Source organism: Brassica napus, chromosome A8 (assembly GCF_020379485.1).
Source record: "Brassica napus cultivar Da-Ae chromosome A8, Da-Ae, whole genome shotgun sequence".
Classification (NCBI taxonomy): Eukaryota; Viridiplantae; Streptophyta; class Magnoliopsida; order Brassicales; family Brassicaceae; genus Brassica; species Brassica napus.
In genome coordinates, this window is record NC_063441.1 from 2,541,618 (window position 1) to 2,559,534 (window position 17,917).

General features: G+C 28.4%; 2 protein-coding genes across 2 annotated transcripts; one reads left to right on the top strand and one right to left on the bottom strand.

The window, feature by feature from the left end:
- Positions 1 to 5,359: 5,359 nt before the first annotated feature.
- Positions 5,360 to 7,285, top strand: LOC106442111 (agamous-like MADS-box protein AGL97). The gene has a single exon (XM_013883839.2). It carries the CDS (start codon positions 6,394 to 6,396, stop codon positions 7,201 to 7,203), a length of 810 nt encoding a protein of 269 aa, XP_013739293.2. The 5' UTR covers positions 5,360 to 6,393; the 3' UTR covers positions 7,204 to 7,285.
- A 693-nt stretch (positions 7,286 to 7,978) lies between these two features.
- On the bottom strand, positions 7,979 to 11,081 carry LOC106439069 (CDPK-related kinase 8-like). Its single transcript, XM_013880416.3, has 10 exons — positions 10,389 to 11,081; positions 10,170 to 10,300; positions 10,060 to 10,101; positions 9,869 to 9,977; positions 9,718 to 9,796; positions 9,087 to 9,383; positions 8,878 to 8,993; positions 8,636 to 8,806; positions 8,388 to 8,555; positions 7,979 to 8,319 (listed from the first exon to the last, which is right to left on the bottom strand). The coding sequence occupies exons 1-10, from the start codon at positions 10,920 to 10,922 to the stop codon at positions 8,176 to 8,178; spliced, it is 1,791 nt and encodes a 596-aa protein (XP_013735870.2). The 5' UTR covers positions 10,923 to 11,081; the 3' UTR covers positions 7,979 to 8,175.
- Between the last annotated feature and the right edge of the window lie 6,836 nt (positions 11,082 to 17,917).

A 17,917-nucleotide genomic window follows, 5' to 3' on the forward strand; every position in this document is an offset into this window, starting at 1 on the left:
TAGCATGGACATGAACATAGAGTTGGTGGAATTAACCAATTAATAAGCAAAGTATTCTATCTATCCATATCTTGTGTTAAGAACTTATTTATGTTCTTTATGCTCTGGAACTTATATTAATGTGTTATTAACTTATTGTTATGTTTGTTATGCTTTGGAACTTATATTATTGTGTTATGAAATTATTGTTATGTTTGTTATGTTGAACTTGTGTCAAGTGTTATATTATTATAAGCCTCCTCTTTAAGTTGCACAACCATAATCTTAATAAAATATTTATAATGAAGACAACAATTTATGACTATAAGTACTTGAATGAATAAATAAATAAATAAGTAAAAAAAAAATTGTTTTAATATTTTGGAAACAAAGTGGATATATTATTGAAAATATTATATAAACTATTAAAACAAGAGTCTCCTAACCCTAAAAGAGAACTAAAATTTTCAATGAGATTTGACCGCAAATTAGAAGACCATACTAGAAGTCCTCTAATTCACGGTCAAATTTAATTTAAAATTTAAATGTTCCGCTTAAGTTTTAGTTTTCCAATTAATTAATGTGAAGTCTGCTGAGAAGTCTGCCAAGATATATTCCAAGAAGCCTATTTGAGAAATCAGTTCAAGAAATCAGCTGAGAAGTCTCCGAGAAGTCTGCCACATAGTTTGCTAAAAAAGCTTGATGTCTTCGGATCTGAAAAAATCAGCATATCTAAAAATGTTAAAATGATTTTAACCAAAGAATGTTTTCAAAAACAAATTATGATTAAATAAGAAGAAGAAAATGACAATAAGATTAATATACATATTTATTTGAATTTAACATAAAAATAAAAATATATTCTATATTATTTGAAACTAGAACTATTACAACTAAAATAATAACAAAAAATATCAAATCACAATGATTTTGAATTTATATTTTTATTTGGTTTTAACACACAAGAAATGAATATATCAAAAACTTAATGATCTATATCTTAATTTTTATAAAGAAAGATAAACCAAAAATATTTAACCTAAAATATCAAAGGCTAATTATTAGGGAACCTTTAAACCCTAAATTTACTATTCGTGAGAAGACTTCTTGAGAAGTCTTCTAAATCCTAAAAATCAAATATCTAACTATATATCAACAAACATTTTATTAAACATAAGTTAAACTTATAAAATGTTAAATATATACAAAACTAAACACATATATGTCAAATTTAGATTATTTTTTAAAATTATGATTCTAAAATCTAACCCTAAAAAAAAAAAAAACAAACAATACTACAACTTATGTTACCAAAGCCTAAAACAAGGAAAACCATGACTTAAAACATATATTCATTCTTCTATGTTGAAAACAATTCAATTTTAATAAATATAAATTTACATCATTTAGATTGTTTTTAATTATATGATTTCAATTTATTTCCATCGAAATATTTTATAAATTTTATAAATTATTTAAAGATTAAATATCTTCTCATAGTAAACTTCAACTAACTTCAGAAGACTTAGTTGAGTTATATTAGTAAAAGTTATTAAAAAATTTTGCTTGGTCACAAGAAAATGATTGTAATTTCACTACGATATTGAGTTACATTGCATTTGATCAAATTTGAGATATACTTTGCATTTAAAATCAAGTTGTATGTCATTTTTGGCAAATCCTCCTAAATATAAATACAAAAATTAGAAAACTATTTTAATGATAAAAATTGAGACATTACTATAATAAAATATTTTTAAAAAATTAACTTATAATAAAATATTTTTTAAAAAATAACTTATAAATAGATTAATAACCATTGAAAATGTAATATAATTATTAAAAATAGTATTTACCTTGAATAATTTTAATTTATGAAGATATCTTTGTAATTAATGGCATGAAATTTAAATGAACATGATTTATATAAAATTAAATTATCAAATTATATTATAAATAATTGTAAAGTAAAATTTGTTTGTTGTCATTACTAAATTTACAGCATTTTTTTTAATATAGTCTGATGCCTCCTGTTGAAATGTGATTGGTAATAATCGATTTGCAAAATCCCATAACTATTTGGCTATAGTGCAAATACCGGATCAAAAGCTTTGACTATTGTTCTAGCTCTGAGCCATCAAACAAAGTGATACTGTTCACAATATCCCCATTCATTGTATCGTTGTCGAGACTTTGGGAGCATTGAGACTTTGTGCTCGAAATCTCACACTTTAACTATTTTAACTAAAGTTTTCTTTAATTGTTGAAATACTGAAATTTCTAATAAAAGGAATTCCAATAATGGTTTCTTGAGTTCAAATAGTCAAATAGCTTTAGATGAGATTTGTACATGAACCTACCTTACTTGAGGTTCACAAATTTTTCAGGTAAGACTCCATTAAGTTCAATTCAACAAGGCTAGTCCAAAAGTAACAAACGTTGAAAACGATATTAAATTTTGTGTTTATGACTCATCTCATTCGTTTAGTTATATATTCTAATGATCTCAACTCTAAAATCAAAATAATTAACTATATCACACGTTTGTATACTCATCTAAAAACACTCTATTTTAAAATTTGCAAAATTTCGTATTTGAAGTTTAAAAGTATTTTTCTCTAAAAAAAACTTTGTATTTTATATTTGAAGTTATAAAATATTTTTTGGAGGTACTGTTAATCACTAATTATTATGTTGTACATTACAAGATAAGAATTATTTTTGTAATTCATAGCTAATAATTAGTCTATAGTTTGTAAGCAGTTTGATATATCTATACTATTAAAACATAAGTCATTTTTTTTAAGGTGCTCTTATGTTTTACAACTATATACAAAACTGTGTCATTGCATTATTTAAATCATATGCTTTTTAATTAATGATAAACTAGAACTTGACCCGCCCGGGCGGGTATTTATTTTATGTTTTTAGTTTTTTTTTTATATTAAATGATGCATTTGTAATATTGAAACATAAATTCATATTGAAAACTAATCTTTGCAAGTTATAATAAAAATTAAAAATTAAAAGTTTAATAAAACATTCTGATATAAATTTTAAATTTCCTAATTAAAATAATATAGAGGTGGTCATATTTTTATCTAATTTCAGAATCTTAGGTTCCTTAAAAACAAATAAAATAAATTTACAAATACATAAAATATATAAACATATTTGAAACTATAGTTTCAATTAAAATAAATTTGTTAAAGAAAAATAATCTTGTTGTTGTTATTTATTTCTAGATCTTGACTGTATAAATATTTGCTTTCACTTTAATATTTTTCTTTGTACTAATGGTATAATATATATATATATAAATTAAAATATATTACATTTTTCAACATAAAATTTTTATTTATTACTTTGAATAATTATATTTTGTGATTTTAATCGTTTATTATATCACAATGTATCATATAACAAATCCAATATTTATAACTAATTAGACTTATATTATGAAAGCATTATAGTAATATATGAACAAACTATTTTATATTTTATTTATATGTTATATAAATTGATTATGATGTGTGATTTTTTTTATTTTACTATTTATTACTTATAAATATTAAAAATATTGAATATGTTAATATGGAATATATTAGGAAATTTATTTTGGTTATGATTTGATAAAGGAAATCTATTATTTAAATTTTGGAAAGACATTAAATGCTTAAATCTGTTATTTAAATTAGGAAAAGACAAACATGTTTTTTTTTTTTACAACAAAAGACAAACATGTTTAAATATAGGTTCAATAAATATTTCAATGACATTCTAATATAAATAAGTGGTAAAAGTAAGGAGTATTTCTATTTTGTACTTTTCTTTTAATAATATAGATTCCATGAAATGTCTTTTAATTCAACAGATAAACAGATAATTCAGCATTTTTAAGCGAACAGTATGCGTTGATATCAAAACTGTTAGTATAATTACATATCAAAGGACATCAAGTTTGTACACACGGTTTCAAGCATCAAAGATAGTTTTCTGTAAAAAATGATGATTAATATCATCACGTTAATAAAGTTTCACTTTTGTTTTTATGCATTACAAAAGTTCATACACACAGTGTCTATTTTTGATGACCATATATTAAGTTAATAAGTAAAGTAAAAAAAATTCAAAAAAAACAACAGAATTACGTTTCTGGTTTGCAAATCTACAACAACGGAATCTCATATTGGAAGTAGCTCTTAATTTTAGTATTGATTTGTGGGTTATATACTGTTCACAGGAAAATAAAAAATTTCAAAAAAGCAACAAAATTACTTTTCTGTTCTGCAAAATTGCAAATACATAACAAAAAAACTAATCCTTATTATTCGTATTGATTTGTTGGTTATATAACTATTTGCATAAGTTTTTATTCTATGTTATTCTGATCATATTCGAATATATTATGTGGAAATTATTGTTAACAACTAATATAATAGAAACACATATATTAAAGTATCCATATCAAACTATAAAGTATCTTAAAATATTATGTGGAAATTATTGTTAAGAATTAATATATATTTTATGTAAAGTTTATCAACGTATTGTTATGCGCTTGCCTCAATTAAAAAACACTAAATCTTGCAAACAAAACTTAAAGCACTTAAACTGTTTATTAATTATTTTAGTATATTATCAATACTATTAAAATTTAAAATGAAAAAAAAAATATTTACTTACAAATAGTATAGTTTGAACCATTACGTTTAACTAGATTTTTTATTATTTCTACTTATACCTAACTTAATTATTATTAAATATATATCTTAGCGTAAATTAAAGAACTAAATAACTAATCAACTTTTATAAATGAATATATTAAATTTATATTAACAATAAATTTAAGTATCTAATCAATTATATTTTATTTATTAATATAAAAATTATATATGTATATACAATTGTACTTTGATTCATATGTAAGAAACAAATTCTCCAAAACCCTCACCGAATAAATAATAATATAATTCATATAGGTAGAGTGATAAAATTATATATTATATATATGATAAAATAAATATTATTTTAAGATACTTTATAGTTATTTTAAAATATGAGTCTGCAGTCTAATTTTAAGATACTTTATAGTTATTTTAAAATTAGATATTATATATATAATATAAAATAAATATTATGTTTGCAGAGTCTATATGAGCCTGTTTAAATTGTTTACAAAAAAAAGATAAAATAAATATTATTAGTTAATTAATTTAATATTTCATGATATGATAGAACATGTTATTATTGATATTTTTATGAGTATAAGTTATTCCAACAAACATGTAAAATATTTGTCAAATATAAAACTATTTGAACAAAACAAAAAACATTAAGTTAGACTTCGCGTTCAGGTACTCAAAGTGCTATTATCCATTCGGGTTCGGATAATAGCACTTCGAGTTTGGATATATTTTGTACCACTTTACAAGATTCATTCTGGTATTTCTTATATTTCAGATCGGGTAAACAATTATTTTTGTTTAGGTTTCGGGTTACGTATTTTATGCTCATGCCTACTTTAGATAATGAGTAAATGCTATTATTAAAACTTTCACCAAAAAATTATCTCACGTTTTTACTTGTCCGGGTTTGGATAATAAAATTTTGGGTTCTGTTGTGTACCCTTCTGTTCGATAATAAAATTATCTCAAGATTCATTCTGGTACCCTTCACGAAGTTTGTCGTAGCAATGTGGCTGGGGGAAGAAAATCTGTTCGGTAATCAAACCGGTACGAGTTGGTACGAGTATATCATTAGGTTTAGTCAAATTGGTCTGGGTTTAATGTTACTTATTCTCCTAATTCCTTATTCGAATAATGTTGAGAGAGATTAGAAAACCTAATTCCTTATTCGAAATCTAGGGAGAAGAAACGAAAAGAAAGAAGAAGATAAGGGGCTGCTAATACAATTTTTGGGGAAAGAAAATCGGTTCGGTAAATTATTTTATTTCCATTACTCGAACCAAACTTTGGTATGAGTAAGGTTTAATCGAACCGGTTTGGGTTTTGATGATACAAAAACCCTAGAAAAGAACAGGGAAAAAAAAGAGAACCGGTTCGGTTCGGTAATTTATTTATTTTAACCACTCGAACGGTCGAACCAACTTTAGTATGAGTAAATGAAGGAGGTTTAATCGAACCGGTCTTGGTTTTGATGTTACTTGTAAAAAAGGCAATATCGTAAGTTAATCCATGTTTAGTTACTGAGTAGTCTGAAAAAAGGAAACAGTCTAAGTTAATTAATTTTAATGACTGGTTAGCGGATAAATTAATTACAACAACGTAACCTATATATACCGACCAAATAGATCGAGATAGTGTTTACTTTGCTTTCTTTTTGTTCTAAAGCTTCTCTACACTCGTCTAATCTCTGTAATACTGAAAACTAGGGTTTCGTTTTCTTCGAACAATGGTGAAAAGAGGAGGAACGAAGAGGAAGGCAGAGATAAAGAAGATTACAGATAAAAGCTCAAAGGCTGTAACTTTCACGAAGAGAAGAGATGGTCTCTTCAGTAAGGCCGCACAGCTCTGTCTTCTCGGCGACGCTCAGATCGCTATCTTAGCAACTCCTTCTTCTTCCCACTCCAACGTCTCTTTCTTCTCCTTCGGTCACTCCTCGGTTGATTCGGTGGTCTCTGCGTATCTCTCCGGTCAAAGGCCCGCTCCTCCTCCTGTTCCGGAAGACAGCAAAGAGATGCGGGAGGACATCGCTGTTTGCATGGCTCGGAAGGAACTCGGTCTCGGCTACTGGTGGGAGGACGAGGAGCTTCTTGCGGGTAAGAGCCGGGAAGAAATCATGGAAGCGATGGAGTCCATGCAGATACTGTGGAAGGCTGCGGAGAGGTTGCGTGAGGATGAAGCTATTGATTTTGATCAAAGAGAGAAGATGGAGGACATGAGTAATGATCAAACAACGCTGATCAGTACAGAGGATGATCAGATCATCGCTGTTTGTGACAGTTTCTTCAACAACAACAACGCTGCTTCTTTATCAGCAACTCCTCATGGTGAGGATGATCATCATCATCAGATTGAGGCTGTTTCTGAAAATTATTGCAGCAACAACATGAACGCTCTGTTATCACCTGCTGCTGCTGCAGGAGGAGGATTGAATGATCAAAACCTGCTTGATCTTGATCTAGCTAATCTTGATTTGGATACAATTTTTGAAGGTTTGGCCGACCTTGATGCTGAGTTTGTGGCTTCTCTTCTCATGTGATTATGATGATTATGATTATGATGATCAGTCAATGATTACTAGGTACTGACTAGTTCGTATGTTATATTTGAGGAGAGTCCTGTTTGATCTTGGATCAGTTTTTCTTTTTAAATCAGATAAGAGAAAACTGATGCAACTCAAACAGGTTCAGCTTCGGTAATGATATAACTGATAAGAGTTTCAGTTGTATTATTTTTCTTAGTTCAGTTCAAATATTTGTATTTTTGTAGTCCATAATCATATGATTCTTTCTTTAATCAATGGATTCTACACTTTTCACTGTCGTGTGAGAGAAAACTGATTCAACTGAAACAGGTTCAGCTTCGGTAATGATAATAGCTCGAGTTTGTATTATGTTCAGTTTCAAAATCTTTAATGAAATTGTTCTTTTATATCTTTCACTGTTGTCTTTTGGGACTTCAATGTTTTTTTTAAGTAAAGAAATATGAGTGCTATTCTGTATAAGTTTTTGTTGCGGCAAATTTACGAGGTACTACGTGTTAGTATGTACTTTGAGGAAAGTCTTGTTTGATCTTGGATGAGTTCTGCCTCTCAGATGAGAACAAACTGATACAACTCAAACATGTTCAAGCTTCGGTACTGATAATAGTTTGAGTTTGTATTATTCTGTAGTTCAATATTATGTTCTTTTTGTAGTCCAAAATCTCACATGATTCTTTCATTAATCAATGAATGCCTTTTTGTATATTTCTGCTGGATGTGTGTTTGGAGATAAACCGACTCAACAGAGACACAAAGAGAGTGAGAGTCACTGTGGGTAAAATTCCCTCTTTTATCTTTCTCTTGACTTCACACAGAGAGTGAGAGTCACTGTGGTTACTATTTTTATTACAACAAGTCTTCGTACAACTTCTCTTTATATTCCCTCTTACAATTCTCACTACTGAACCAAAGAATCAAAGTATAAGATCTTGACATCCTCTCTTTTGGCTTTGTCAGTGTGTTGGTTCTTCACCGTGTAGTTTTAACCGAGGGCCGAACAGAGACACCATGTAAGAGTTTAGCAAACCCAAAGAAGCTCAGCTTCCCATCTGTGTGTCTTATCCAATCATGTAGAACCGAATGTACTGTTATAGCTGGTCCAACCCCAAGTTCCTGCATACTCAGAAAAGAACATGTTGTCATCTTTAATAGGCAAAGAAAGCAAACACTGCTTAACTTACAGATGCGAGTTCTTCAATAACGATAGCTCTGTTTCCATTCCTTTCAAACAGCTCATAAGCATGACGAATGCTCTCCTCCCAACAGTCAAGCGACTCATGCTGATGAACGTTTATTGCCGCTGCACAAAACTCTTCAAAGTCCATTCCTCTGTGATGTAGCCCATTTAGCTGTAAGAAAATGACAAGTCATTGATAAGAGGCATTATACAACCAAAACCGTTTATAGTATCTACTAAACGTTTCTTTACCAAAGCAAGAAACTCTGGGATTCGAGTCTCCTTCATTTCATCTGTGGCATTGCTTGAGAGTGACGATCTAATGCTTCCCAAAGTGATGAAGCCATCTTTGTTCGGTGAGAGGAAAGAAAATTGAGTTTTCAGGTAAATAATCTCATCAGTGATTAGTGTCTTGGACAATGCCTGTAGAAAGAAAGAACACAATGGTGAGAAACTAGTCTTCAGACAATGTTCTTCAGTGCTTAAAAACATACCCTCAAAGCAGCTTTGCGCAATGAAGAAGACCGCAAGTAGGCCTTCATCTGCCTAAAGATCAAGATATCAAACGGTACATTCATATCCCTATCATAACCACGGATCCAAGGATGCACTGTAAAAATATAAAAAAGGAACTGTGACTACCAAAAGAGAAAAGACATGTATCTATATATAAAGAGGTATGAGATTACAAAAAGGAACTGACTCAAGGCTTGGGAAGCTGACATTCTTCTCCGGGGATCCTTAAACAATAACCGCTTAACAAAGTCTTTAGCTTCAGAGGACAAGAAGGGCCAAGGAGCTTCATCGAAACTAGGGTCAGCTTTAAGAACAGCTCTGAAGATTCCGGATTCTGTTCTTGCCCAAAACGGACGGCTGCCACATAGTAGAATGTATGCTATGACTCCAATGCTCCATACATCTGCTTCTGTTGTGTATGATCTGTGTAGAACTTCAGGTGCTACGTAGTATGCACTTCCAACTATATCGTTTAGTCTCTCATCTTTCAAATTAAAGAACACAAAAGACCATTTTTTAGTTTATTATCCATAATAAAAAGAAATACTCCCTCTTTTTCAGATTAGTTGTCGTTCTAGAATTTAAAATTTGTTTCATTTTAAATGTATGTTTTCAATGCATTTAATTGCTAATTTTTCCAATTTTATCTCTATTTTTTTAGCTCTTTAATTAACATAATAAAACAAAATAATGTATTAATTAAGGGTAAACGATGAAATTTAATGATTTTTTAATCTGTTTGAAAAAAAATTATAACTACATATAAAATGAACCGGATGGAGTAGTTGACATAGTTAAATATGGTTATGATAACGAACCTGGTTTGACAAAATCTGATAAGCCAAAGTCTATGGCTTTAAGCTGAGAGTTCTCCTCCTTGGAAGTGTACAAGAAGTTCTGATGATCAAAGAAAACATTAAAGAGATAATCTTCTTTCTGGTTCACACAAAAAAAAAAACGGTGACTCACCTCTGGTTTAAGATCTCTATGAACAACTCCTTGGAGATGACAAAAAGCTACAACGTTTAGTATTTGTATAATCACTGGTTTTGCATCATCCTCTGAGTACTTCCCTCCCCTACAGAAAAAACAATATAAAACTTCAGAACCAATCTCTAACCATATGTTTCCAAATGCTTTAAACTTAAAATAGCACACACCTTGCTAGTATTCTGTCAAGTAGTTCACCGCCTTCACATAGCCTGCAAAATTCAAGTTACTTTAATTCTTTAAATCTAACTGATTCATCAGGTAACAAAAGTTTGCTTACTCCATGGCAATGTAGACGTTAGCATTGTCCTCAAATGCATCATAGAACTGAACCAGATTCTTATGTCCAGATAAAGCCTGTAGAATCTTCACTTCCCTTCTCACATCTTCTATAGCTATTGCACTTGTCATCTAACCACACAATGAATCATAAAACAATTATGTTTTGTAGTATGCAATCATCAAAAAAAAAAAAAAAAGAGTTTATTTTTATTTCTACCTTAGATTTGGGGATGATCTTAACAGCAACCACTTGACCTTTGAGCTCACCTTTCCTGAACTTAGCAGAGCAAGTATACCCAAAATGCCCTCGACCAATCTCATCGCCCAACTCCACTCTACTGTGGAAATCCTTTGCAAAACCAAACCTTTTGTCCAGCCCTAGCTCCTCTCCCTCCTCCTGCGGCGGAGCCTCCGTCGCTTCCGCCGCTAAAGCGGCCTCCTTTTTTCCCTTCCTCCGCCGTAGCGCCGCGCGGATGTGTTTCGCCGGAGAGGGAGGGTTGAACGCGCGCCGTAATTGACGGAGCGGCGTGCTCGTCACGCTCTTGCTCTCTCCGCCGGTGACGTCACGGCTCTTGTTGCGGCGGTGGCGGGCAGGGCTGGGAGTGTAGAAGGGGAAGAAAGGAGAGGCCTTTGCGGCGGAAGGGGTGGGATTGGTGGGGGTAGAATTGTGAATTAGGGGGTAGTCGTTGCCGGGGAAGAAAGGGTTATCAGGTCTGCCGGAGGTAGAGGGTTTGGAGGTGCAGCCGCCCATGATCTCCGGCGAAAGAAAAGGAAGTAACTTTGTTGAAGAAACAGAGTAAATGCTATCAAAGTTCTAATTTGTAGAGAGTGTAGAGAAGAGAGAGAGAAAGAGAGCAAATAGATCACATGAGAAGTGAAACAGTTAAAGAAATTGAATTTTGAATCTGAAAATGGGGGTAGTGATGAGATCATTTTTCTGCCACGTATTTATTGTCTTAATTTATTACGTTTTGTTAAACTTACGATCTGTTTATTTTTTTTTATTTTCATAAGGTCGGTTTTTTCAACGGTAGTGAGATCATTTTTTGGGGGTGCAGGTTTTGGTTAAATTCAATTGAATGCTGTAGCAGAACCTTTGAAGTAAACAAATTATAGATAACAGTTGGTGAGTATGATTAAGGATGATTAAGTATGTAACATTGTAGAAATACTCCTATGTTTTGGCATACTACTGAATATTGTATTCCTGTGTGTGCCTACAGATAGAAAGAGATTAATACAGATTTTGAACCTAAAATATTATGATGAATTGTATACTTTGTTCCGGTTTAAATAAATATATAACGTTATAACCAATTTTTATAACAAATTTAGAATTTTTTTTTTTTTTTTTTTTTTTTTTTTTTTTTGTCATCAACTTTTACAGACTCAAACTGACTCTGTAAACAAATTTAGAATTTAAAACCAGTTAAAACAATGTTATCGGACAAAAATAAACATGTCTAGTGAGTTATTACTTTTATAAATGTTGATAAATAAAATTCAAACTAGGTGTTTTGCCCGCGATGCGGGCTTATACATTTTCATAATTTTTGAAAAGTTCTTTGTATACTATATTTATTATACTAAAATAAATCTTAAAATAACTTAATATTATATTTTTAATTATATAATTAAATTTTTTTTATTTGATTAATATATAATTATATCATTTATGTTTTAACTTTTTACTAAATTTTTTTTCAGATAACAATACAATATATATATATATAGAAATTATCTTTTTTTTAATTATATTTTTAGATTTTGGATAATTAAATATTCTATTTTAATTATATAATTAAAAAATTTATTGGATTAATATTTTGTTATATAATTCATGTTTTTAACTTTTTACTAAAAGACTTTTTCAGATAACAATACAATATATACAAAAATTATCTTTTTTTTTTAATTATATTTTCAGATTTTGGATAATTCTTACTATTATTAATTTTAATCAAACATCTAATCAAATAAATTAAAATTTCATTTTTATTTTTTAATTTAGTTATACATTTTATTCATTAAAGGTATAAACGATATTAACTACTCTAACTTTTAACGTGAAAGCTCGATTCTAAAACTTTACCTCGCAAATAATAGTATAGATTTGAGCCAATAACAACCAAATCTAATGCTGAAAGATTCACCATCAGGTTAGAAATCAGAACTCAAATCTTTTCAATGGGATTGACCTTGTTTCAAGATCTCACGATTATACATATATATATATGCTCGTAAACATTAAAAATATATGCGCTAGCTACTGTCTTAAACATAATTTAAAATTGATCAAACTTGCAATGACTATATAATATCATTTTTAGTTCTTTTGGCAGCTACTTTTTAGTTTATAAGCCTAATAAAATTCGGTATTTTTAGTTTATATTTCTGGGATGTGTGTTTTTGCTTGTAATCTAACAAGATGACTAGAGATTGACCCGCACGCCCGTGCGGGTGTTAATTTTTACGGTTTTATAAATTATTCGTTATTTTATCATTAGTGTTATATATTTAAGATGTGTCGTCGTATAACTAATTGTATTCAAAATATTTGGATTGAATCGGGTAATAAGATTATTTTTGGTACAAATATACACTATTTTCAGATACATTGGTTAATTAAATATTTTTATATTTCTACACATCAAAATCAAAATCATTCAGACCCGAGAGGATCCAACTCAAGCATCATACATAAATTTATAATATCCAAGTGGCGCCTAATTTAAAAATCCAAAAAAATTAATCCCGAAAGAAACAACTTGTACCTCAATGAGTATCCGAATGTCCATACTTAACTGATTTTGCAAATAGATTAAAAAGGAAACTCTTTCTATATATTTGGCAAAAATAAGAAAAATAGAAAGAATTTTTTATTTAATAAAATAGTTATATGAAGTGAAACATTAAGTGACAATAAATGTAATACTTTTTAATTATTTTGATTTAAATTATTATCTTGTTCATATAAACTATGCCTTTGAATTATGTGTTTTGCTATGTAATTTTTCACCAACTGGAACTAAGACAAAATAAAGTTTTAGTAAAACATATTAAACCAAACTATTAACCATATGCAAAACTCGGTTATCTTACATTTTTATTTTTTTATAATTGCACAAAGTTAATATTGATTAAGTAATAAATAAAAATCTACATTATTACTTTTACGGTAAATATAATTAATGATGTGATATATTGTTAAAGTAATATAATTAATGAAATTACTAAAATAAAACTATACTTATATTTTTATACATTAATATTTGTTTTTCATAATTAGTGTTTTATATTTTAGATATGTCGTAATATAACTAATTGTATTCAAAAGATTCGGATCGAATCAGATAATATGGTTATTTTTGGTACAAATATCCAAACCCGTTTCAAATACATTGGTTATTTAGATATTTTAGGGTCATATACATCAGAACCAAACTCATCCAGACTCAAAATGATTCAACTCAAAACCTACACATAAATTTATAATATTCAAGAAGTGAGTAATTTTAAAACAAAATAAAACGATACCCGAAAGGAACGACTCGTATGGATATTTAGTGTTCATGCCTAACTGATTTTATAAACTAATATAAATGATATTTTTTATGTGTTTTGCTAAATTAAGTGAAACTGAAAGAGTTTTTTTTATTTAGTAAGCAATTATATTGAGTGAAAAATTAAGTGACAATGAATGTAATTCATTTTTATTATTTTGATTTAAGTTATGATTTTATTCACTAAACATGTTTTTGAATTATGTTTTTGGCTACGTAATTTTCCACTGATTGAAAAAAAAATGTTATAGTAAAACAAATTAAAACAAACGTTTAACCTTATACAAAACTCAGTTATTTTACTTTTTTGATTTTATAATTGACACAAAACTAATATTGATTAACTACTAAATAAAATCTACACTATTATTATTATGGTAATATAATTAATGATGTGAAATATTGTTAAGACAATATAATTAATATGAGTGAAATATGGAAATACTATTAATGTAGTACTGCTATCTTCGTTTCCAAACAATTTTCAGTTATAGTACTATTCATGTTTCCAAACATTACTAAAGTGTACTTCAGTTTTAATAATATAGATGCGTGTAACCTAACCACTAGATGATGTGTATATGTAATAATAGATTGAAATCATTTAAAATCACCTTAAGTGATGTATTTTTCTTTGGACTTATATATATGCATATGATGTATATATTTTTCATTTTCCACTAACTCTCTCTTGATAATCTCTTGAAGTCGTTGGATAAAATTTAATGATTTTAAATTAATGTTCTCCAACCAGTAATCAACAAGTAATACCTAAAAAGTTGGTTGCTTCCATTTGGATTTGTTAGAAATTCATGCCATCATTTAATGCTTAATTTAATGCTTAATTGCTTCTTTTTAACTCATAGAAACGTATTTCTCTGATAGATATATGCAATCAATTCTGATATTAAATTTAACAGTTTACCTAAAAACAATTCTGAAATTAAAGTGAAGATACTTGAAATGTTATTTGTTTGAATTGGGGATTGTTAAATACGTATTTCTTTTCCAACTACGTTTTTTCATCATTAATTTCTTCGTTGCTTTTTAAAACAAGTTGTATTTAATAAAGAATTTTACTAGGTAGTAATCCATCCTTTTTTTTTCACTGCAAACGACTATTCTATTACTCAAACTTGAGGTGGTCTCGGGAGCTAGACCGGAATAGAATAACCAATAAAGCATAAGGATCTATGACAAGAACGTGCATTTCTAGTTAACGAATCCGCAATCTCATTTTGCGTCCATGGAAAGTAGGTGATATTGAAGTCCAAAAAAAACAACCAAAGAGTTTGAATGTTTTCCAGCTCAGTAGGTAGTAACCCATGCTAAGCGTGCAGTAAAATTGTTTATTAGATTATTTATTGTATGATGTACTAAAAGATTTGTTGTATAGTTTTTTCTTGGGATGAGCATTCATATATCTGTTTGGATTCAGTTAATCTATTCAGATTTCAGATTTTTAAGGTTAAAAATTTAAATCGTATTCGAATATTTACAAATTGTGGTTTGGATTTCGTTCGAAGCATTGCGGGTTTGGTTCGGATTTGAGTTCGGATATCCATTTTAATTATTTTTTTTTAACAAAAATATAATATACATAATATTAAAATAAAATATTATAAAACATAAAATTAGTTCAATTTAAATATTTGGATGGAGAACAAATAAATATTTTCAGTATTTTGAATATTTTTTGTTATTTTTAGATATTTACTTGCGACTATTTTGATAATTTTTAGATATTTTCATATTTTTGAATATCTAGTAGATGTAAAATTTAAAATAATTAACATATTAAATATATAATTATGATTCAAATATTTTTGGTATCCACAATATTTTAGTTTCGATCAGATTCAGATCTGGTTATCTGGATATTAAACGTTTAGAGTACTTAATCAGTTTAGTTTGTGTTTAACATTGCTTTCAAATCTAGTTCAGTTTGGTTCATTGGATACATATGTTTTACCTAGACTTATTTTCTTTGACTAATATAAAGCAAAATAAAATAAATATAAAACAAATATTCTCGGTTTATTTAACACACATAATTATTGGACTATACTTAAATACCAATAAAAATGGTTGAGAATCGTGTCAATATTTTTGAGCATGTTGCAAAGTTGACGTAATCTAAAACCAGTAATGTATTTTCTTATAAGACATGATTGATAAATATAATAAAAACACGATACAATTGAGTGTAAAGTGTTAGAGTTGCGTAGCAAATAATGTGATCTCTTCATCCAACACCTGAATTATATTTTTCAATAGATTTCCCAAAAAAAAAAAGTTAAACTTTTCAGATTTTTTATTTTTTTTCTTGCAGTCTGATTATGTTTCTAATTTTTGGTCTGATATGAAAACTCCATAAAGAAAAACAATATTTCGTTTAACTAAAGATCCGACTTTGTGTGTGGTATTTTTTACCTCAATTTCTTTAATTCTTAACCAATCACAATTATTTATTGACTTCATGTACATAAGCCTCAACCATGGCTAAGTTTGGCAAAATACAAAATTTTTAATTTCTAAAAACATTACGATTCTATCATTTTAGTTGTTGTGAATCTTAATCATTTTTTTCTTTCAAAATGATATTATTGAGTAGTTGTACGAAGAGAACTTTAGTTCACTTAATACAAATGTTAAAAATGCAAGAAAAAAAATTGAGTTAATTAAAAAAATATTAGTGTGAACACATTAAATTATCTGTGATAGAGTGAAAAAAAAAATATTTTCTTATTTTTTCAATTCCTCAAATGAATTTTTGTTTATTATTTTTTTCATTTTTTCCATTCATCTAGTGGTTACCAATCCAAGTCATAGTATATATATACAAGCAATTCTTCGATTCTTAGGCCCTGGCTGGTTACACCGCAGTGGTTGCGGAAGTTTGCAGATGCAGGTGATTGCGGTTTTAAGCGGTTCTAAGAGATTTGTACGACTGGTACTGCGGTTAGAAATTAGTATGTTTACAGGATAGTTATGACTGGTTAACCATCAAATACAGCATCGATAAAATAATAAATTAAAAATATTTACATTTTATATAATTATAAGAATACGAAACATCATAATATTATAATAAGTAAAAAAAATATTTATAAAAAAATATTTTTTAGTTTTTAAAAATTATAGAAAATATTTTTATCTTAAAAAATTATAATATAAATTAAAATATAGCAGATATGTTTTAGTATTTCTATTATTTCAAAATTTTTTTTTTTTTTGAATTTATATTGATTTAAAAAAAGAAAAAAATTTACCCTACTGCAACCGTAAATGCTAACTGGAACAAAATTTTGAATTTAAAAGGTTTAGAATGGTTTGAAGCAGTTTAGAGTGGTTTGAGTGATTGTTGCAAATTGTCAACAATTGCTAACAACCGCAAAAGCTGCGTTTGCGGGTTACACCGGAAAACCGGTCATGCCCTTAGTTTAAAGAAATATATGTAACAAATCGGAAAAGAAAAGGATCTATTCTATTAAAAGGGAAGCAGTTTTGAAAAATCTACTTATACAAGGTTACTGCACCCTTTCATTTTTAGTCCAACCTATTATATATAACTAGATATTATAATTGAACTCCTATTATATAGCAACCAAATAATATTTTCCAACATTTAGAAATATATTGTAATCTCTCTTTTACTTCTAATATTTTTTTGGATTCACTTTTTTATCTACATATAATACCAAACGTAATTGACCTTTATAGGATCTACAACTTATAACATCTACCGTTAACTAACGTGCTATACCAATATCAACACTATTAACAAAACAAATTATATCAGACATTGTGGACAATATAGAAGTTTTCGTATTATGTGATTAGATTATATATTTGGGACTGCAATACTAAATTAAAAAATATGCTAAATAAATCTTAAGTCTTATCAACTCAACAAATAAAAATATTATAGAATGCACACCAAATATAATGAGAGAGAGTAAAGTTTAATATTTGGGTCTTCGGGCCGAGTTGGATCGATTCCTTTTATGTCCTAGACATTTAAACCAACTAGATATTTGAAAATTTCAGTCCGGATTCGGGTTGGTTGCGGATCGGTTCAGATTCGTAATTCAAATAACTATAATTTTTGGTTACATGACAGGTCTGACCGTTTGAATATTTAAAACCCGAAAAGATTTGAAATACCCGAAAACACAAAAAT

Bases quoted from the DNA above. Each gene is read 5' to 3' on its own strand.
- LOC106442111 (XM_013883839.2), top strand. From the start codon at position 6,394: ATGGTGAAAAGAGGAGGAACGAAGAGGAAGGCAGAGATAAAGAAGATT.
- LOC106439069 (XM_013880416.3), bottom strand. From the start codon at position 10,922: ATGGGCGGCTGCACCTCCAAACCCTCTACCTCCGGCAGACCTGATAAC. The intron at 9,797-9,868 runs GTGAGTCACCGT...TTTGATCATCAG, and splicing joins ATAGAGATCTTAAACCAGAG to AACTTCTTGTACACTTCCAA. The intron at 8,556-8,635 runs GTAAAGAAACGT...ATTTTCTTACAG, and splicing joins TCCCAGAGTTTCTTGCTTTG to CTAAATGGGCTACATCACAG.